The sequence below is a fragment of the Tachypleus tridentatus genome, chromosome 10 (genome assembly GCF_004210375.1).
Source record: "Tachypleus tridentatus isolate NWPU-2018 chromosome 10, ASM421037v1, whole genome shotgun sequence".
NCBI lineage: Eukaryota > Metazoa > Arthropoda > Merostomata > Xiphosura > Limulidae > Tachypleus > Tachypleus tridentatus.
The window spans coordinates 99,705,268-99,730,043 of NC_134834.1; the positions used below are offsets into that span (position 1 = coordinate 99,705,268).

Here is a 24,776-nt window from a genome sequence, read left to right on the forward strand (position 1 = left end):
ACAATCAAACGAATCACGTATTTGTTATTTACCGAATCTGAAACAAACCTAACACATCAAACCTGAACTTTTCTTCACATATAACATGGAGATGTACAAGTCATGGTTTCACAGATCTTGTGGGCATAGGGACAACACTAACAAGTCATGGTTTCACAGAGCTTGTTATAGGAACAATAGTGACACTACTGACAGGTCATGGTTTAACAGATCTTGTGGGCATAGTGACAACACTAACAGGTCAAGGTTTCACAGATCTTGTGGGCATAGGGACAACAGTGACACTACTAACAGGTCATGGTTAAACAGAGCTTGTTGTTATAGGAACAACAGTGACACTACTAACAGGTCATGGTTTAACAGAGCTTGTTGTTATAGGGACAACAGTGACACTACTAACAGGTCATGGTTTAACAGAGCTTGTTGTTATAGGGACAACAGTGACACTACTAACAGGTCATGGTTTAACAGAGCTTGTTGTTATAGGGACAACAGTGACACTACTAACAGGTCATGGTTTAACAGAGCTTGTTATAGGAACAACAGTGACACTACTAACAGGTCATGGTTTCATGAAGCTTGTTGTTATAGGGACAACAGTGACACTACTAACAGGTCATTGTTTCATGAAGTTTGTTGTTATAGGGACAACAGTGACACTACTAACAGGTCATTGTTTAACAGAGCTTGTTATAGGGACAACAGTGACACTACTAACAGGTCATTGTTTCATGAAGCTTGTTGTTATAGGGACAACAGTGACACTACTAACAGGTCATTGTTTCATGAAGTTTGTTGTTATAGGGACAACAGTGACACTACTAACAGGTCATTGTTTCATGAAGCTTGTTGTTATAGGGACAACAGTGACACTACTAACAGGTCATGGTTTAACAGAGCTTGTTGTTATAGGGACAACAGTGACACTACTAACAGGTCATGGTTTAACAGAGCTTGTTATAGGAACAACAGTGACACTACTAACAGGTCATGGTTTCATGAAGCTTGTTGTTATAGGGACAACAGTGACACTACTAACAGGTCATTGTTTCATGAAGCTTGTTGTTATAGGGACAACAGTGACACTACTAACAGGTCATGGTTTAACAGAGCTTGTTGTTATAGGGACAACAGTGACACTACTAACAGGTCAGAAGTTCGCGAGCAATATCGCACAGCTCAAAATCAGTTGAAGTAACAGTCAAACCAGCTTTTATTTTTTTCACTGTTTCTTTCTATTTTCAAAAGAATAAAAACCACATTATAGAAAAAACACGCGAAGACTGAACGTCTACACTAGGATTAAGTGTATAAAGATAGATGTCGCATTTTTTCATCACAGTTGCTTGGGAATTTCATATAATTAAATCAACAGTACAGTTACGACAGTAATGGGAAAAATATTGTTTGGTAAATATTTTCGTGCTTATCTGTCGTAAACGTAATTTGAAATTGGTTTATTTTTTGGACTATCAGAAGATTCTTATGGAACTGTCTAAGTGGTTAATGTTTTATAAATTCTATACCAAAAAGTGACTTAAATTTTTTTTCAGTGTTGAATGACAGGCGAAAAGTAGAAGAAACAAATTAGAGAGGTTCAAATGTATCCAGAAATGTTAAAATAATAACAATAAAAGGTCCACTGGTGTTCTGAAGGGTAAGTTTGTTTACTTCTACTCTGTCATTTGTTCCGCTGTGACAAACTTAAAAACGTATCATAACGAAATTATCACTTAGTATGGCCTGGAAAACTATGACATCATTCATGTTCGACCTACCTGGTAGCACGCTCTCATGGTTGAATGGCAGCTTGATAGGTGAGCATTATCAGCGATTTTTGTAAGTTATTTAGAAACGAATATACTTAACTTAAAAAAGAAAATATGCTGGAAATTAATGAGAATATAAAATGTTTGAAAATATTATCGTTTCTTATCTTACTTAAGTAATTCATAGTTACTTACACTTGTTCTAGTTGCGTTAACATAGGTGTGCTCATTATAACAATACCTGGGAAATGTTAACAAAACATGGACCATGAAAGTAGAGAAAATATTACTGTAAACTATGGTTATAAAACTATTGAAACAAGTGGATCTGTTAGAGTAATGTTATATCAACGTACCGTTCAATTGTCAAAAACAAGCTTACGACACAGACCTCGTTATAATTATCAAAAAAATATTGTGTCATGTAGATCAGCAGAGATATGTTAAAAGATAGATATTAGTCGTCAAGAGAAAGAGTGAAACATCTCAAATACCAGTACCCAAGGGAATACTGATAGATATTAGTCGTCAAGAGAAAGAGTGAAACATCTCAAATACCAGTAACCAAGGGAATACTGATAGATATTAGTCAAGAGAAAGAGTGAAACATCTCAAATACCAATAACCAAGGGAATACTGATAAATATTAGTCGTCAAGAGAAAGAGTGAAACATCTCAAATACCAGTAACCAAGGGAATACTGATAGATATTAGTCGTCAAGAGAAAGAGTGAAACATCTCAAATACCAGTAACCAAGGGAATACTGATAGATATTAGTCGTCAAGAGAAAGAGTGAAACATCTCAAATACCAGTACCCAAGGGAATACTGATAGATATTAGTCGTCAAGAGAAAGAGTGAAACATCTCAAATACCAATAACCAAGGGAATACTGATAGATATTAGTCGTCAAGAGAAAGAGTGAAACATCTCAAATACCAGTAACCAAGGGAATACTGATAGATATTAGTCAAGAGAAAGAGTGAAACATCTCAAATACCAATAACCAAGGGAATACTGATAGATATTAGTCGTCAAGAGAAAGAGTGAAACATCTCAAATACCAGTAACCAAGGGAATACTGATAGATATTAGTCGTCAAGAGAAAGAGTGAAACATCTCAAATACCAGTAACCAAGGGAATACTGATAGATATTAGTCGTCAAGAGAAAGAGTGAAACATCTCAAATACCAGTAACCAAGGGAATACTGATAGATATTAGTCGTCAAGAGAAAGAGTGAAACATCTCAAATACCAGTAACCAAGGGAATACTGATAGATATTAGTCGTCAAGAGAAAGAGTGAAACATCTCAAATACCAGTAACCAAGGGAATACTGATAGATATTAGTCGTCAAGAGAAAGAGTGAAACATCTCAAATACCAGTAACCAAGGGAATACTGATAGATATTAGTCGTCAAGAGAAAGAGTGAAACATCTCAAATACCAGTAACCAAGGGAATACTGATAGATATTAGTCGTCAAGAGAAAGAGTGAAACATCTCAAATACCAGTAACCAAGGAAATACTGATAGATATTAGTCGTCAAGAGAAAGAGTGAAACATCTCAAATACCAGTAACCAAGGGAATACTGATAGATATTAGTCGTCAAGAGAAAGAGTGAAACATCTCAAATACCAGTAACCAAGGGAATACTGATAGATATTAGTCGTCAAGAGAAAGAGTGAAACATCTCAAATACCAGTAACCAAGGGAATACTGATAGATATTAGTCGTCAAGAGAAAGAGTGAAACATCTCAAATACCAGTAACCAAGGGAATACTGATAGATATTAGTCGTCAAGAGAAAGAGTGAAACATCTCAAATACCAGTAACCAAGGGAATACTGATAGATATTAGTCAAGAGCAAGAGTGAAACATCTCAAATACCAGTAACCAAGGGAATACTGATAGATATTAGTCATCAAGAGAAAGAGTGAAACATCTAAAATACCAGTAACCAAGGGAATACTGATAGATATTAGTCGTCAAGAGAAAGAGTGAAACATCTCAAATACCAGTAACCAAGGGAATACTGATAGATATTAGTCGTCAAGAGAAAGAGTTAAACATCTCAAATACCAGTAACCAAGGGAATACTGATAGATATTAGTCGTCAAGAGAAAGAGTGAAACATCTCAAATACCAGTAACCAAGGGAATACTGATAGATATTAGTCGTCAAGAGAAAGAGTGAAACATCTCAAATACCAGTAACCAAGGAAATACTGATAGATATTAGTCGTCAAGAGAAAGAGTGAAACATCTCAAATACCAGTAACCAAGGGAATACTGATAGATATTAGTCGTCAAGAGAAAGAGTGAAACATCTCAAATACCAGTAACCAAGGGAATACTGATAGATATTAGTCGTCAAGAGAAAGAGTGAAACATCTCAAATACCAGTAACCAAGGGAATACTGATAGATATTAGTCGTCAAGAGAAAGAGTGAAACATCTCAAATACCAGTAACCAAGGGAATACTGATAGATATTAGTCGTCAAGAGAAAGAGTGAAACATCTCAAATACCAGTAACCAAGGGAATACTGATAGATATTAGTCAAGAGAAAGAGTGAAACATCTCAAATACCAGTAACCAAGGGAATACTGATAGATATTAGTCGTCAAGAGAAAGAGTGAAACATCTCAAATACCAGTAACCAAGGGAATACTGATAGATATTAGTCGTCAAGAGAAAGAGTGAAACATCTCAAATACCAGTAACCAAGGGAATACTGATAGATATTAGTCAAGAGAAAGAGTGAAACATCTCAAATACCAGTAACCAAGGGAATACTGATAGATATTAGTCGTCAAGAGAAAGAGTGAAACATCTCAAATACCAGTAACCAAGGGAATACTGATAGATATTAGTCGTCAAGAGAAAGAGTGAAACATCTCAAATACCAGTAACCAAGGGAATACTGATAGATATTAGTCAAGAGAAAGAGTGAAACATCTCAAATACCAGTAACCAAGGGAATACTGATAGATATTAGTCGTCAAGAGAAAGAGTGAAACATCTCAAATACCAGTAACCAAGGGAATACTGATAGATATTAGTCGTCAAGAGAAAGAGTGAAACATCTCAAATACCAGTAACCAAGGGAATACTGATAGATATTAGTCGTCAAGAGAAAGAGTGAAACATCTCAAATACCAGTAACCAAGGGAATACTGATAGATATTAGTCGTCAAGAGAAAGAGTGAAACATCTCAAATACCAGTAACCAAGGGAATACTGATAGATATTAGTCGTCAAGAGAAAGAGTGAAACATCTCAAATACCAGTAACCAAGGGAATACTGATAGATATTAGTCGTCAAGAGAAAGAGTGAAACATCTCAAATACCAATAACCAAAGAAATACTTTAGTACATAATCTGTTTACCACGAACTACAAGTTCAGTCACTAGGGGAGATCCTCTCAGTAAAGTGGAATTCTATCACGTGACACTGCTACTGAAGGTTCGAAGCAGTTTTAATAAATATAAAGTGATTAAAATATCTCTTACAATATTTCATTGTATTGGAACCAATAAAACAAAGAATGAATCCGTTATAATCCGATACTTCCATGTATGGTTTTAACTGTAGAACAACGCTGGCGGAAATCACAGAAGAGTGGGTCGAGACGTGTCGTCACGGGACGAAATGATCTTTGGGGGTTTGCCGCTGGGACACACCCAACTTACAAATACTGTTAATGTCTAAATGATATCTAATATAAACATACATACGTTTCCTACGTTCAACGCGATTACAGTGAAAACAAATGCTACAGCTATATTATATACGACTGAAAAGGTACCATAAACAGTATTCAATGAACCTGATAAATTAATCACTGTCAGTCGATCCAGACAAGTAACGACAGTCAGTTCTAAGTTACTAAGTAGTTGAGTACATCTTTAAAATATGAAGATGTAGTGGTCACTTTATGATTGTTAAGAAATGATCAATTACTTGCTCAGCTTAGAATTGAAAACTACACGTTCGAAAGGTGTGTGAGCGAATTCGACTACAGTTACCGAACGTGCTCGCCCTTTTAACCTTTGATGTGTCACACTCGGTTTTCGTAATTAAGGAGCAGCTCAAGAGGTGGCGGTCGTTAGAGTTCACGAGCTACCTTTCTTTGAATGTTTGTTTCTGAGTTTCATCACATGTATCTGGTAACAATGGTTTGAAATTGTACTGACGAGTTCCTATCTTCAGTTCCATCATCTGGTAACAATGGTTCTATGTTTTACTGACGAGTTCCTATCTTTAGTTTCATAACGTGTGTCTGGTAACAATGGTTAAATATTCATTGAAGTATTTACTTTTTGGTTTCAAACATTATTTAAAATTAACATCACACACAATATGCAATTCTCAAGACAGACTCTTACCAGGTTTATCGACCAATCAAATATAGTGGTGGCGTCTTAGTAGAAATCCTATTGATATTACAGTCTGAGCTCTATTTTAATCTTTTCCCTAACAAAAACCGGTCTAACTATTGACAAAGAATACATCTGTTTATCAGATGCTTCCACACAAATCTAACATTAAAATAAATACGAAATAAATTACAAACATACAACTTTAACATAGATATTGTACTATTTGATAACTGTAAAACTATATTATTCATCATTTCTTGAAGCTCTAATAATCCTTCCGAGTGGACTTATTCGCCTACCTTTAACACAGTTCTTATGCAAAACTGGGATATTTCCATTAGATTAAAAGATTCAGTACGATTACCTGGAAATGAAGGATGATTGTCCAAATCAGGCCAAGGGTTAACTTCGGGTTTCCGTCCACGATATCTTCAGGCCTGATATTCACCAGTTTGATCTAATGTTGTCAAAAGACGCATTTCAATCACTACTGCTCTTATAATAAGGCTTAAGTTTTATGTCAAAACGAAGAGTTAAAAGTCCTAAAACCGTTTCACCTTAATCTTTTTAAATTCACAAATAACGTAAAGAAAACATTTATTGATAAAGTTGATAACATCTGAATGTTTCGTATTAAAAATAAGATAAACTGCCCCGAGTCTACATATTTCAACTGTTCTTTTGTTTCCTATATACAGTTACTTTATACCTTATTTATGAAACAACTATCATGTTTTAAGTGTTTGTTCATAATTAAATATAAAGTTATACAACGTGCTATCTGTGCTTTGCTTACCATGGGTATCGAAATACAGATCTAAGCACTGAGGGACCGTTTTAAAAGTTCCATAATATGTTTACTTAACGTTATCAGTAAGAAACACGTTTGTTTTACAAGTTATAAGTTTAAGTAATTATATTTTAATTAATATGATCAATAAATATAAAACAATCATTCCTTTTACAGAATCAGTGATCATCATAAAGGGTCATTTCAAGAAAATTATGTTCCTAGCGCCATCTATGATTTTTTAAGGGAATTATAATGTTCGTGAGGAGAGGATAGCTAGTTTCAACAATTAAATCTAGATTTTGTGCAAGTATTCAAATAAAATACCACGCACGAGGAGTTTACTTGTTCTTACACCTTGTCACGTTATAACCAACATACCTGATACCACGCACGAGGAGTTTACTTGTTCTTACACCTTGTCACGTTATAGACAACATACCTGATACCAAGCACGAGGAGTTTACTTGTTCTTACACCTTGTCACGTAATAGACAACGTACCTGATACCACGCACGAGGAGTTTACTTGTTCTTACACCTTGTCACGTAATAGACAACGTACCTGATACCACGCACGAGGAGTTTACTTGTTCTTACACCTTGTCACGTTATAGACAACTTACCTGATACCACGCACGAGGAGTTTACTTGTTCTTACACCTTGTCACGTTATAAACAACATACCTGATACCACGCACGAGGAGTTTACTTGTTCTTACACCTTGTCACGTTATACACAACATACCTGATACCACGCACGAGGAGTATACTTGTTCTTACACCTTGTCACGTTACAGACAACATACCTGATACCACGCACGAGGAGTTTACTTGTTCTTACACCTTGTCACGTTATAGACAACGTACCTGATACCACGCACGAGGAGTTTACTTGTTCTTACACCTTGTCACGTTATAGACAACGTACCTGATACCACGCACGAGGAGTTTACTTGTTCTTACACCTTGTCACGTTATAGACAACATACCTGATACCACGCACGAGGAGTTTACTTGTTCTTACACCTTGTGACGTTACAGACAACGTACCTGATACCACGCACGAGGAGTTTACTTGTTCTTACACCTTCTTACAGACAACGTACCTGATACCACGCACGAGGAGTTGTTCTTACACCTTGTCACGTTATACACAACGTACCTGATACCACGCACGAAGAGTTTACTTGTTCTTACACCTTGTCACGTTATAGACAACATACGTGATACCACGCACGAGGAGTTTACTTGTTCTTACACCTTGTCACGTTATAGACAACATACCTGATACCACGCACGAGGAGTTTACTTGTTCTTACACCTTGTCACGTTATAAACAACATACCTGATACCACGCACGAGGAGTTTACTTGTTCTTACACCTTGTCACGTTATAAACAACATACCTGATACCACGCACGAGGAGTATACTTGTTCTTACACCTTGTGACGTTACAGACAACGTACCTGATACCACGCACGAGAAGTTTACTTGTTCTTACACCTTGTCACGTAATAGACAACGTACCTGATACCACGCACGAGGAGTTTACTTCTTCTTACACCTTGTGACGTTATAGACAACGTACCTGATACCACGCACGAGGAGTTTACTTGTTCTTACACCTTGTGACGTTATAGACAACGTACCTGATACCACGCACGAGGAGTTTACTTGTTCTTACACCTTGTGAGGTTATACACAACGTACCTGATACCACGCACGAGGAGTTTACTTGTTCTTACACCTTGTCACGTTATAGACAACATACCTGATACCAAGCACGAGGAGTTTACTTGTTCTTACACCTTGTCACGTTATAGACAACGTACCTGATACCACGCACGAGGAGTTTACTTGTTCTTACACCTTGTCACGTTATAGACAACGTACCTGATACCACGCACGAGGAGTTTACTTGTTCTTACACCTTGTCACGTTATAGACAACATACCTGATACCACGCACGAGGAGTTTACTTGTTCTTACACCTTGTCACGTTATAGACAACATACCTGATACCACGCACGAGGAGTTTACTTGTTCTTACACCTTGTCACGTTATACACAACATACCTGATTATGTATCTTGGTTTTATGTGTTACAAATCAACTATGCTTAAAAAAAACTTTAAGTTTCCTCCAGTGGAATGTAACAAGATTATTATTTCTTAACTTATTTCTTTTAAAAAATTCTCTTTAACAAAACACCTGAATTTAATTATCTAATTCAGGAAATTTCTATTTATAATTACATATAACTACACAAACTCTCTCCTAGCGCCATCTGTTATCATCAAATACGTAGATAAACAGTAACAAACGTTAATCACATGAAATGTATCATCCAGTCACAATGGTAAAATGATCAGATGCGCAACCTTAGACTGTCTGAGGCCCGTGACTCACAGGTATCCCAAACATGGCTGATTAAGTAGAATGTTTGATAGCTAGGTAGCTGCCATTTTTCTTTGTTTTATCTAAATCAGATAACTGTGGTACAACAGAGATTTTAAGGGAAGCCAACCAAAGTCAAAACGTTGTACCACTACATACAACTCCAGGCTTACATTTTACTTTCACAAGTAAAACAAACTTGAAAACCAACAGCGAGAAATAGGAAAGTTGTAGATGTTTGTTATCAGACACAGCTATACATCCAAGTTTTATTTACACTGAGATTAATCGAATTTCTATTATTATTATCCAGGAAGCATCTGCCCATGTCACAACATAATACATATTTTAAGTAAAAATATTTTTAAAAATTTTAGATAACCTTGTGGGAATATGGTTGCAATTAATATTCATAAATTTACATACCAAGTAAAAAATCAAAGTTTAAAGTAAAATACACGTTTATCAACCTTTATCACGCTTAAAACTTGTGTTGCTATTACAAGTTCCAAAGGGCCAACAAACCAATATTATACATAAGTATAGTGTAATAATATTTTACCGTTTTGATGTTGTTTTTTTTATTACTGTTTCTAGATACTAGGAAGAGTTCTTTCAAATGTTCATTACCTGGTTGTTCGTTTCTCACATGATTAAGTGCACAATATTTTAAAACTGACTTTTAGAGCAGACTGAAGTAATGAAGAACACACGTAACAATAAGAAAATGAACAGTTACTCCTATTGTGTTTTAGTTTCATGCTACACAAAACTAAGTAGTACAATTTTGACAGTAAAACATTAACAAGCCTAAACATTTATAACTGCACTTATCAATTCGATATTTTATAGGTTATTGCTCTAAGTACCGTTTCGCTGGAAGTCTTTAATAGTTTGTTCTTACCTCTTGAATACGAAGGAAGTTTAAAGCTATTTGCACATTCTGAAGTCTATGAAAACGCATCTGTCCCTTTTCTCTGGGCTGTAAAATACAAAATAATTTATTGTCAGTTACTTTAAAGATATACAGTGCAACATAAAACATTCATTTAAATACTACCAAACACAGAACGTCACAGTAATTAACAAAAATTATCTGCGATTTCAAAAGTCTGTGAAATTTTACAATGACTTTGGATCGGAAGATATGTCTATTACACTATGTAACACAAATTTTGTTCCTGGATAGTATGTGTTATTTCTTAATTGTTTGTGTTGTAAAATTACAGAAAATGGCCATTATTCCCTTCAAACTTTGCTTTTGTGATATGGATAATGAAATTTAGAAATTAATGTATTTTCTATGTAAAAACGGGCAAATTTGTACATTTTCATTTACATAAGGTCTGAATAAAGCAACATATGAATCAAGATTTACATGTATTTATACTAAAGTTATACAAAAATGTTTAGAAGTAAGTAGTTTTTCGAGATTTGCGACTGTAATGTAAATCACTTTCACGTTAGCCCCCAGATATAGTCTCCCATAATGTTTTCGTTATACCTTCCTAGGTCGCAAAAGCAAAGTTTGAAGAGAAAAATAGGTCTTTTCCATTTACTTTAGACATAAGTAATTGAGAAATAACACTTTCTGTCCAGAAACAGGAAAAAGTAAAAATTTTGTTACATGGTATAATAATTAACTAGCGTCCAGTCCGTCAAAAAACGATGGGGCAAATAGTGCACCCTAATATCACATTTAATAGATATTAATGGGTACAACTTATAACGCCCATACGGCTGAAAGGGTGAGCATGTTTGATGTGAAGTGGATTTGAACCCGCGACTCTCAGATTATGAGTCGAGTACCCTGACCATCTGGTCATACCGAGAAGACACCAATCGAACTGTTATACCTGGATAAATGCATTTTGCCTTTTATGACTCCTATTTCAAGAAATCAAGTTTGATACGACGAGACAGACTGGATTTTATATCAGTTAGACGTGAGTTTATATGTTGTATGAAACAACATGAAGTGCTAAAGGTGAAGAAATCAATCATTCATGTTTAAAAAACATGAACTTGGACATATTTTCCATCAAAACTCCACCTGAAAACGGACCTTAAACTTCACACACCTTAATAAGCGAGGTTTTTTTTACAGTTATGGGCTGAACTTAGTATGAACTTTGTTACAATATTTCATCTGATATATTTGACATTACATTTTACTCAACATTAAAATCTATGTTAAAGCATTACCAAGTTATCTTAATCATAATAATAACCATTAGAACTTACAAGACGTTCCCCAGAGAGAACTTCCAACAAAGAGATGAGATTAGAGCCATCACGAAGGTCTTCAAACAAATTGACAACCTGTCTACCAGCCTGTAAAAAAAAATGCATGTGTTCTCTATATACACGCGTATTGGTGTTGTCTTTAATATAAAAATAATACATTTAAAATAGTAGTTAAGTCATAGAGTATCAATACAAAATATGTCAACACGAGTGTTATTTTTCTTAACATGCATTAGCTTTAATATACTGTAGTACCATCTAGTGACACCAAAGGGAACTTACTCTATCTGAAAATAGTTGAAATTAAAAATATTTAATTGCTTTGTGAATATAATGGTTGTTGGCACATTTGTGGAAAGTGTTCAAAAAAGGAAACATATTCAGTTTAACAGGAATAACCAAATCCTCCAAACAAACATTTTGTATTGGATTTGCACTCAATCTGTGATCCAACAAAACTAAAGGGTCCGATGGACTAATCAACTTGTTAAATCGTTAAGTACATTTTTTGTACTTAACAAACAATGTTACAAAAACAATTAACCAAATGTAATAAATGTTTATACAGTTACCAGTTAAAAGGTTAGATGGTATATATTAATTTACTCTGTAAACTGAAAATTAACTGTTAGCTAGGCGACCTTGGGAACCAACATTATTAAGTTATATTTGTAAGCACATGATTATGACAAGTTTGTAAATGTAACCTAAATTAGATCTAAACAATTAATCATTCATGTTACAAGTTCTATTTAAAAATGCAAACATTAAACATGCTAGTGGTACTGGTTCTACAAGAAAACTAATAAGTTAACCATGCTATTCTAACAGATTCTATTACAAAACTTACACTGATACTATTACTAAACACTTTGCAAAGGGTTTTAATTTTTCATGCGCTGATTATCAAACAAAACATTTGTACTAAACAAAACAAACAAACTAAAAATGCGTAACATCTCCCTGTATACAACAGAAAAATACCAATGACATTAAACCTAAAAATAACACGGCGGTCAGTCAAGTATTCTTTATATCATGCACCTACAGTATACGTGCGACAACGTGTTTAAATAGTCAACGCACATGCTTTATTACTTTTACCTTTTATACTAGCTTCTCCCAGGTACCTGTTCTCGTTGGAAGATCAGCTGTTCTCATTGGTAGAGAAAAACAATGTATTATTATAAATACACCTTATTCAATGTACTATAAAAGGATTAGAGTATATCCTAATCCCTGACTTGTAAAACGTACAATTAGTGATTATGAAAATGTCTACTGAATTACAGCCACCTTCATATGCTCATAAAGGTTTGATATTGTTAATATGTTTTATAGAATGAGATTCATTCCAGTTCATTCCAATGTATCGTCTTGGTTATTGTTTCTTTTTCTGGATCAGAGATCAAACAGTATTGTAACATCGTTAGGAATATATGACTCATCCATAAACACTACAGTTAAACCACCAACCATCACTAAACAACAGATGGTAGATTTTACCCTTCCTTATTGTAATAATGGAGAAACAAGGAAGCCAACTGGTAGGACATCTTTTCCTTCATGTACGAATAGAGAAACAAGGCCGAATGGTAGGATCTCTTCTACGATGCAGAGATACTGTGTGATCTTTGATATAGAAAGGAAATAGTAACCAAGGTGATACATCCTTAACAATGTAACGATACTGTTTGATCTTTGATATAGAAAGGAAATAATAACCAAGGTGATACATCCTTAACAATGTAACGATACTGTTTGATCTTTGATATAGAAAGGAAATAGTAACCAAGGTGATACATCCTTAACAATGTAACGATACTGTTTGATCTTTGATATAGAAAGGAAATAATAACCAAGGTGATACATCCTTAACAATGTAACGATACTGTTTGATCTTTGATATAGAAAGGAAATAGTAACCAAGGGGATACATCCTTCACAATGTAACGATACTGTTTGATATCTGATATAGAAAGGAAATAGTAACCAAGGTGATACATCCTTAACAATGTAACGATACTGTTTGATCTTTGATATAGAAAGGAAATAGTAACCAAGGTGATACATCCTTAACAATGTAACGATACTGTTTGATCTTTGATATAGAAAGGAAATAATAACCAAGGTGATACATCCTTAACAATGTAACGATACTGTGTGATCTTTGATATAGAAAGGAAATAGTAACCAAGGTGATACATCCTTAACAATGTAACGATACTGTTTGATCTTTGATATAGAAAGGAAATAATAACCAAGGTGATACATCCTTAACAATGTAACGATATTGTCTGACCTTTGATCCAGAAAATAGACAGTAACAAAGGTCATATATTCCTAACGATGTAACAATACTGTTTGATCTTTGATCCAGAAAACAGACAGTAACAAAGGTTATATATTCCTAACGATGTAACAATACTGTTTGATCTTTGATTCAGAAAATAGAAAGTAACAAAGGTCATATATTCCTAACGATGTTACAATACTGTTTGATCTCTGATCCAGAAAAAGAAACAATGACCAAGGCGATACATTCCTAACGATGTGACGATACTGTTTGATCTTGAAAACTACATAACAACCTTAAATAAGGAAAACAAAAACAAAACAACTATACTTCTGACACAGAACCGAGACAAACTGCCTGAGAAAATTAACTTAAACTATCGACACGAGACACGCTGCTACTGAATTTCAACTGTCAGTGGATTAGCAGTCATATCTAGCCGAAAGATAAAAAAATTGAATTTCACGATTTATTGGCTACACATAGTTGTTTCTATTTAAGTATTTATGCAAGTTTTTAACAGGCTACGCGGTTAGTTACATCCATTTAAAGGTGGTCAGACGTTACACTAGAAACAAAATATGACATTCCAATAGCGTTTTGATCACTTCTGAATTTGACGCGACATTTTTAACATATGTTATACAGAATATATACTGTTAATATTTCGTAACCCGATTAACACAAGTAGCGACAAATTTGGGTGTGTGTGTATATGTGTGTGTGTGTGAAGGGTGGGGTACACGTAACCCACTTACGTAGGGCCTCAAATGGTCTCAAACGGCTCTGTTGACGAAAATGAACTATCTTAACAAGTCTGGTGTGAGTTCACATCAACCACTATTAATTGAAATGTTATAAACATTTCCAGTAAAAACATTAACTCAAAGATTCAAAGAAATGTTCATAACAACGTTGAAACTCTCTCTTCTGTTACTGTGTAGTTCAGCTTAACGAAACATGTAAAAACCTTAAAAAACATTCAACCTTCCATGAACTAACTACACTTCTGATAATTAGTATATCTCGGATATTGAAACGTTTAAATCGACAGCACAGTTCAGGGGATATTTTAGCACAAATTTTCGACAATAAAAAACACTTGAACTTATAATAGTATTGTATTATCCCTGAATACGGCCGAACAACTCTTAAGAAGTACTGTCCAATCAGGTTCCACATATCTTTCAAGGACGAACGACCACGTGTATAAAAGTATTTTCTTGACAAGTCCTACACGTGGATCATTGTTTTTAATATTTGAGAAAGGAAACTAAACGCATGCGCACGCTGACACAAATCATGCAGAGGTTTTCTCTCTTTCCAACTTTCTTTAAGCGATTTAATGCGAAATAATAACTTACTCTAAAAATACAAATCTGAGCTACTTGCAAGTAATTATTATTATAAACCGACATCTGAAGGAAGAAATATTTCACAAACAACTGAACACATACATTCTGGTTCTTTCAATTTTGTTAATGGTAAAGCAGTCTAAAGCAATACACTTTCCCCACTGATGTAAATTCAAGACGAGGAATTTTTACTTCATTGATAGAAACAGATTTAAATATATTTTTCTTTTCTGTATAACAACGTCATCTGGTTTAAATGCCTTCCACATTTGACACCCTTTACAAACAAATCAATTTCCCTGGTTACCACACTATGCTGTTAAATATTATTTATCTACTTACCTTCAACGTTAATTATTTTAACTCAAGCGACAGCTTTCTTTATTTCGATTTCTCTACATTGAATAACATACAGCGTTCAGAGCAGACAACATAGCCTCCAGCGCGAGGAGGGCGCAGTTTTCTTTACTACCCCGTACATCTGTTTCGCTGGACCTGTATATGTACACTTTGTCTCTAATTTCAGTGCTAATAATGTAGCACGTTATTATAGTTAACTCATATAAATACAAATCGAACAATGTCTTTTCAGCCGTGCCCTTCCAAGGAACGGTCTCCCATTTAAAAATGGAATTAAAAGAGAACATGTCAATCTTTAATGCCTTTTGGAGTCCTCCGATGGACCAACAGTAAGTATACGAACTTACAGTACTAAAATCCAGGGTTTTATTCCTCGCGGTATTCAAGGTGCAGACAGCCTATTGTGTAGCTTTGCGCTAAAACAAACATTAAAATACCTTCAGGAATTTTTCCTTCACTCTTCTATCCCGTTCAGAGTCTCGATTGTACACATTTTAAAATTATTGGTTAGTGAAGTTAATGGTACATTTAAATTTTCTTCTGCTGAACAACAAAAGATTTGTATTACGAGAAAATTCAGTGAAGAATTTAACGAAATTTTATGTTTGAAAAACAGTTTTTATGTAATGAAGTTGCAAAAGCCAGAAATATGATGTAAGCCTAAATCTCGCGAGATCTCATTTACATATTTTCTAATGATTGTTTTCTCATTTTTGTACCTCTCCTGAGATAGCAGTAAGTCTTCGGATATTCACGAGGCTCAAATCAGAGGTTCGAATTACCCTCGAAGGACAGACACATCAGGTAGTCCGATGTGGCTTTGCTATAAGAAAAACACATTTACCTGACAGTTTCAGTGACCCTTATTTCAGTACTGTACAATTCTGAGTACCAAAAAAATATAAATAGAAAACGTTTTAATTATTAATGCATTTATTTATTTTACACAAAGATAAAAATATTCCCATATCATTTCTTTAAAAAAAAACAAGAAATTTAAACCAATTGGCATCAGATGTCTCTGCATACAAGTTTCTTTTTTTTATTCAACATGATTAAACTTAATGTTAGGAAGCTTTTTTGTTTTTTTTAAATTAAACACAAAGCTACACAATGGGCTATCTCTGCTATGCCCACCACGTGTATCGAAACCCGGTTTTTAGTGTTGTAAGTTACAGCTGAACCACAGGGGGGCGTTAGGAAGCTTTAAAAGGTATAACCTTTATTTCTTTAAAACATTTTTTCTTCATTACACGGCACTGCACGACCTTTTAATTATAGATTTTATCATTTCGACTTTCCCTCGAACCGCTTCTTCCTGTTTTTGTTATCAACTCCATAAAATCTTACGAAATACGTATACATTACACACAATTTTCCAATTCAACAATTCTGTTGTGTAAACAGAAACTCTGCATTTACTTAGTTTTTACTACACAACCTCTGTCCTTGTTAGTGATTCTGGTTCAAGTCACAGTACCTTAACCCTGTTCTTTGTTAATGATTCTGGTTCAAGTCACAGTACCTTAACCCTGTTCCTTGTTAATGATTCTTGTTAATGGTTCTGGTTCAAGTCACAGTACCTTAACCCTGTTCTTTGTTAATGGTTCTGGTTCAAGTCACAGTACCTTAACCCTGTTCTTTGTTAATGATTCTGGTTCAAGTCACAGTACCTTAACCCTGTTCTTTGTTAATGGTTCTGGTTCAAGTCACAGTACCTCACAATACCTGAACCCTGTTCTTTGTTAATGGTTCTGGTTCAAGTCACAGTACCTTAACCCTGTTCTTTATTATTGTTAATGGTTCTGGTTCAAGTCACAGTACCTTAACCCTGTTCTTTGTTAATGGTTCTGGTTCAAGTCACAGTACCTTAACCCTGTTCTTTGTTAATGGTTCTGGTTCAAGTCACAGTACCTTAACCCTGTTCTTTGTTAATGATTCTGGTTCAAGTCGCAGTACCTTAACCCTGTTCTTTGTTAATGGTTCTGATTCAAGTCACATCTTGTTCTTTATTAATGGTTCTTTCAAGTGTTCCTTTAAATACACTGAAAAGTTAAAACTGCATTGTAAAATATGATACCAATCTGTTACGAAAAAAATCGAAAAATCGTGTTCTATCGTGTTCTAATACTAATCTCAATCGTGTTCTATTCGCATACTAATCTCACATCGTGTTCTATTCGCATACTAATCTCACATCGTGTTCTATTCGCATACTAATCTCACATCGTGTTCTATTCGCATACTAATCTCACATCGTGTTCTATTCGCATACTAATCTCACATCGTGTTCTATTCGCATACTAATCTCACATCGTGTTCTATTCGCATACTAATCTCACATCGTGTTCTAGTCGCATACTAATCTCACATCGTGTTCTAGTCGCATACTAATCTCACATCGTGTTCTAGTCGCATACTAATCTCACATCGTGTTCTAGTCGCATACTAATCTCACATCGTGTTCTAGTCGCATACTAATCTCACATCGTGTTCTATTCACATACTAATCTCACATCGTGTTCTATTCACATACTAATCTCACATCGTGTTCTTCGATTATTTTTGTTATGTACGTCATTTTAGCCTTATTCAGATATATAATGTTGAGTCTAAGATATAAATAAATTTATTGCTGTTTTCCGATGAAAGTTTTTTCAAGTTGACTTTCCTCGTGACGTCAGAGGTCAGAAGGTCGCCCGTGAAAGAGTGAAGCACAAAGCTTCATACATAAACGATCAACATACCACTGTATGTCAACTGTAAAGTTGTATTTGCGAAATGTCCACTTCATACCTACTTCAAACAACATATTACACACAGCTGGCTATTCTTTGTGTGCTTTCCTACCTCCTACGGAATTTCAAGTTGCTCTCTCCCACGCCCACGTATACCTGCCCAAACCCCACGCGTGTCCCTGTGACATTTCTGTCTGTCGTTCCATTAGCCTTGTTTCTTATTTTATGTCCTTGTTACACTTAATACGTTTCAATTTCAAAATATTTACATCACCTGGTCAACACGTTAACATACAATTAACTGAAATGAATCGTTAGAAAGAAGGCTGACAGGGCAGAAGATGTGCTGGTATCACATTAAAGTTCGTGCTTTCTGTTACGGAATCACTCATTTCCAAACAATAGCTTTAATGAATTGTAAATATATTATTCTACATCAGGAACGTGATCTCTTAATTATTTATAAAAATTAGCATCACTATTACCACCCATCTACTACTATTGTAGTGTCTATCACAATACTACTGTTACAGTCACAAACAATTAGTGTCTCTATCACTCTACACAACACTACCGTTACAGTCACAAACAATTATAGTGTCTCTATCGCTCTAAACAATACTACTGTTACAGTTGTAACTAACGTCTCTATCACTCTACACAACACTACTGTTACAGTCACAAACAATTATAGTGTTTCTATCGCTCTAAACAATACTACTGTTACAGTTGTAACTAACGTCTCTATCACTCTACACAACACTACTGTTACAGTTGTAACTAACGTCTCTATCACTCTACACAACACTACTGTTACAGTCACAAACAATTAACGTCTCTATCACTCTACACAACACTACTGTTACAGTTGTAACTAACGTCTCTATCACTCTACACAACACTACTGTTACAGTTGTAACTAACGTCTCTATCACTACACAACACTACTGTTACGGTCACAAACAGTCAAATATAACGACTACACACATCTTGGAAGTTCTACAACCCTAATTTGAGTGCATAATTTTGTTTCGAAAAGACTGTTACATATCTTACCAAACCGACCGATTTTGATGGCATGACCCCTCTACCTACAAAACTCCGAACAATGTTAGAATGTAATTCCACTGCGACTTGATACTATCTGTGGTTGTCACATTTCTTCATATAAGCAGTACCTCATATACAAGATATTTACGATACACTTAAGTGCTTCATTTTGCAGAATGATCAAGATGAGGTGATGGTGTTACTTTGGAAGTACTTCATTTCTACCCTTTAGTAGTCTGTCCACGTGCTTCATTTTGGAGAATGATCAAGATGAGGTGATGGTGTTACTTTGGAAGTACTTCATTTCTTACCTTTAGTAGTCTGTCCACGTGTTTCATTTTGCAGAATGATCAAGATGAGGTGATGGTGTTACTTTGGAAGTGCTTCATTTCTTACCTTTAGTAGTCTGTCCACGTGCTTCATTTTGGAGAATGATCAAGATGAGGTGATGGTGTTACTTTGGAAGTACTTCATTTCTTACCTTTAGTAGTCTGTCCACGTGCTTCATTTTGGAGAATGATTAAGATGAGGTGATGGTGTTACTTTGGAAGTACTTCGTTTCTTACCTTTAGTAGTCTGTCCACGTGCTTCATTTTGGAGAATGATTAAGATGAGGTGATGGTGTTACTTTGGAAGTACTTCGTTTCTACCCTTTAGTAGTCTGTCCACGTGCTTCATTTTGGAGAATGATTAAGATGAGGTGATGGTGTTACTTTGGAAGTACTTCGTTTCTTACCTTTGGTACTCTGTCCCTGTTTACTCATAATACTGGGAAACACATTATGTCAACACTAGGCCTACTGATGGAACCAGAAGTCAATATTATGTGTATTGTTTTCTTGATCTTCCTAATTCCCACTGAGGGCCGCGTTGATTATAGTAACTTAATCCTATGCCAGTTTGTGTTTTCCATCACATCATGATAGTGACTTCGTCCCATGATGATCTGTGCTCTCTATCATATCGTCTCGTGATAGTGACTTTGTTCCATAATGACCTGTGTTCTCCATCATATCGTGATAGTGACTTCGTCCCATGATGATCTGTGTTCTTCATCATATCGTCTCGTGATAGTGAATTTCTTCCATGATGATCTGTGTTCTCCATCATATCGTGATAGTGACTTTGGTCCATGATGATCTGCGCGTTCTCCATTACACCATCATAGTGACTTTGGTCCATGATGATGTGTTCTCCATCAGACCATCAAAGTGACTTTGTTCCACGCTGGTCTGTGTTCTCCATCAGACCATGCTTGTCCTACTATGCCATATTTGTCATTCTCTCTCCAATTTGTCTCCTTGCACATAACACCTGGCATACAAATGGTTAGCTTCGACGTTGTTAGCCAATTCAACAATATACTAAAAGTTGAGGCTCCAACAGTAGTGAGACTGGCAACAGATGACACTCTACTGGTAAAAACATACATCCCAACAGATAACATCATGGAGTTGTTCACTTGTGTGTAACCACCACAGTCGTTCAGCTATATTGTATGTATTACGAACAGAGGAAAGGTAGGGCTATCGGCTCGCCATTATCACTGGTGATTACCAACATCTATATGGAATACATCTAGCATTGGAAGCTGCACCTCTCTTACTAGCAGTGTGGTTTCGATACGTAGACGATACGTTCGTCCTATGGCATCATCAGCAGGACATAAAGTAATACTTGGACCATATTAACAAACTTCGACCACCAACCCAGTTCACCAGAGATTGCAAAAGTAGTGTTATACTGTCGTACCCAGACATCAGGGTGGAAAGAGATGAAACTGGTTCCAAGACATCTGTGTACTATAAACCAACAGCCATTTTGAGTGACACAATCCAGATATTGTTAAGAAAGGTATTGTGAGATACATACGGCAGGGTGCAGACGACATCATCGCTAATAATACAATAAGAAAACAATGAATGAACCAGTTAACAGAGACATTCGAGAAAAATGTATTCCCATGGACAAAGTCACTGTGGTGGTATGATGGAGAACACAGGTAATCATGGAACAAAGTCACTATGATGGTGTAATGAAAAACACAGATCATCATGAAACAAAGTTACTATGATGGTGTGATGGAGAACACAGATCATCATGGAACAAAGTCACTATGATGGTCTGATGGAGAACACAGATCATCATGAAACAAAGTCACTATGATGGTGTGATGGAGAACACAGGTAATCATGGAACAATCATCATGAAACAAAGTCACTATGATGGTGTGATGGAGAACACAGATCATCATGAAACAAAGTCACTATGATGGTGTGATGGAGAACACAGATCATCATGAAACAAAGTCACTATGATGGTGTGATGGAGAACACAGATCATCATGAAACAAAGTCACTATGATGGTGTGATGGAGAACACAGATCATCATGAAACAAAGTCACTATGATGGTGTGATGGAGAACACAGATCATCATGAAACAAAGTCACTATGATGGTGTGATGGAGAACACAGATCATCATGGAACAAAGTCACTATGATGGTGTGATGGAGAACACAGATCATCATGGAACAAAGTCACTATGATGGTGTGATGGAGAACACAGATCATCATGGAACAAAGTCACTATGATGGTGTGATGGAGAACACAGATCATCATGGAACAAAGTCACTATGATGGTGTGATGGAGAACACAGATCATCATGGAACAAAGTCACTATGATGGTGTGATGGAGAACACAGATCATCATGGAACAAAGTCACTATGATGGTGTGATGGAGAACACAGATCATCATGGAACAAAGTCACTATCACGAGACGATATGATGGAGAACACAGATCATCATGGACCAAAGTCACTATGATGGTGTGATGGAGAACACAGATCATCATGAAACAAAGTCACTATGATGGTGTGATGGAGAACACAGATCATCATGGAACAAAGTCACTATGATGGTGTGATGGAGAACACAGATCATCATGGAACAAAGTCACTATCACGAGACGATATGATGGAGAACACAGATCATCATGGAACAAAGTCACTATGATAGTCTGATGGAGAATACAGACCAACATAGGACTAAGTCACTGTCATCAACACGGCCCTCAGTGGGAAATTAGGAAGATCAAGAAAGCAGCACACATAACATTGACTACTAATTCCATCAGTAAGTCTAGTGTTGACATACAGACTTACGTTGCTCTCAGTATTATTAAAAAACAGAGACAAAACTCTCAAAGGTAAGAAATTAAGTGCTTCCGAAACATCTCCAAAGTGTCTTCCTGACAACCAAGTGGTTAGAGTACCCATATTCGGGATAACAGGTTCGAATCCTCGTAATTTAAGAAAAAGCTTTCCAGTTGTGATGCACATAACATGTCTGATAGACACCTGGTGACAAAGGAAGAATGCACCGGTCAAAACGTTGTGAAAACAACTTATCGTCACCAGTTGTGTGATGCCGGTGTATTCCAATAATACAAACAGACGGCATCGTACGAATTTAGCACCTGTCATATGATTATTTAGTGGTTAACTTTTACAATAACCTTACCTGGTTAAATGTTAAAACAGCTTCAAGAAGGTTTCAACGTCCAGGTGCGAGTTTTCTCAGTGTACCCTTAAACTTTGAATAAGTTTCCCTTCTACACGTTAGATTAACATGTAAGCATAAGATCGATATGCGAGTACAAAGAATTGAATTTTGTTTATTTAATATAGACATGTCGATGTAATAAAATCATTGTTTTACCATAAAATCAGAACGTTATTACTGGATGGCCATGTTGAATTTACTTGCCGAGCCAATAACGAATCGAAATATTTTATACTATTTCTGAGTACACTGAAAAGAAATACTTTTCTGAAGACTTTATTTATCAACCACTTCCACACGTCAGCGTGGATTATCTAACAGTTGTTGAGCTCCACAATATACTGCTGTAATACTTTGTCACTATCTATTCAAAGTTTACCACGGAACTCTACCAAGTAAATCATTAACAGACTGTTTTTGGTACAAACCCAGTTAATTACCATCTTTTACAACTGATTCTAAACCTACACTATGCACAGATAGATGGTCTTCGAATGAACAAATCATCAGAATTACGGTCACGTGGTGCCGATGAGCACGTAAACGTCACAAGAGCATTGGGAATACCATAAACTTCGTTTGCACTGTTTTCAGCGTCTCTGAACATTAGAAAACGAGAACTTGCAAAACTCGATTTTCCTTCTTTAGAAGTAGGTACATTGGAATTATTAAGTAGCCAGTTGGTAAAACACGTGGGATTTTTAATTCACAGCTTAATAACCCACACAAACTGTGGTGTATGAATAATTTCTATTATTCATTATGCCGTAACCAACTGTTTCATTATTAGTTTATGTATTTCTTTTCATCAAAGGTAATATTAAACATTTAAACTGTGACACGCAGACAATGCTTTATTTGATTCGCCGTACCCTCTGCTATGTACAAAGTTATATCTATACAGTCTCAACAATACAGCTAAAGTAAATGAAATGTATTAGGTCTCAATGTCACATATTTTAAATTTTACCTTTTGTGAAATACAAAACTATAATACAGCCGGTACGTGTGGCAGTGTTAGTTTTGTTACAAAATAAGAAACTACAAAACACGATATTTTATATTGTTATTGGATTATTATATTATTGCGTGTAACATAATACTGTGAAAGCACCATGTTATGGTTGCTGTGAATAACTGATTATTAAACTGTTATATCCTAATTATTAACAAGTTGAAGTCTCTTATTCTTCCTATGTAGCAGTTTGTATAAAATCATGTTTAATACCTTCATGTCTCAAATGAGACATTTCATTACAAAAGATTCTGCTACAAATCTACCCCAGTCTACTTCAGGCTACTTTGTACTTGAACGTACGATGTTTTAAACCTTTCGATGTCATAATACAAGTGGTATTTCAACAAAAGCTTTGTGTCTGTAACACAGACAATTTTATTAACTTGACGGTAACGCTAGGCAACAAAGTATTGTTGAAATATTTTTACACACCAGATAACAGAATTATACATGCGTAAAGTAATGTGACTTGTATTATCATCCATGATATTATGTTACACCAATATTATTAATAGTCTTCCACCTTCAGTCTAAACCTTCTCTACTCCCAGACTACCATTGTTAAATAATCAATACAACTAACGGTGTTCAGTGACCAATAATTGATAAATATGTTTTAAAACAAAACAGAGTGCTAAAGTTCACAGTATTAGATTATCACCATACTGTAAGTCACAGATACTGATGTAACTATGTTTGAGGTGTCATACGAACAAACGTTTCAAATGAAATTATAATAAGCTGATATAATTGTTATCTAAAAATAAATATGATCACTTAGGTACGCGTTGCGTTAC

The 24,776-nt window shown here is 35.5% G+C and overlaps 1 protein-coding gene across 1 annotated transcript in view; it reads right to left on the minus strand.

Annotated features, from left to right (window-relative positions):
- The window catches only part of LOC143229955 (dystonin-like), a 209,110-nt gene that overhangs the window by 168,883 nt on the left and 15,451 nt on the right, over positions 1 to 24,776 (minus strand). Inside the window, 3 exon segments of the mRNA XM_076462843.1 lie at positions 6,523 to 6,615; positions 10,253 to 10,330; positions 11,593 to 11,682. Of these exon segments, the coding sequence (XP_076318958.1) occupies positions 6,523 to 6,615; positions 10,253 to 10,330; positions 11,593 to 11,682 (261 nt within the window).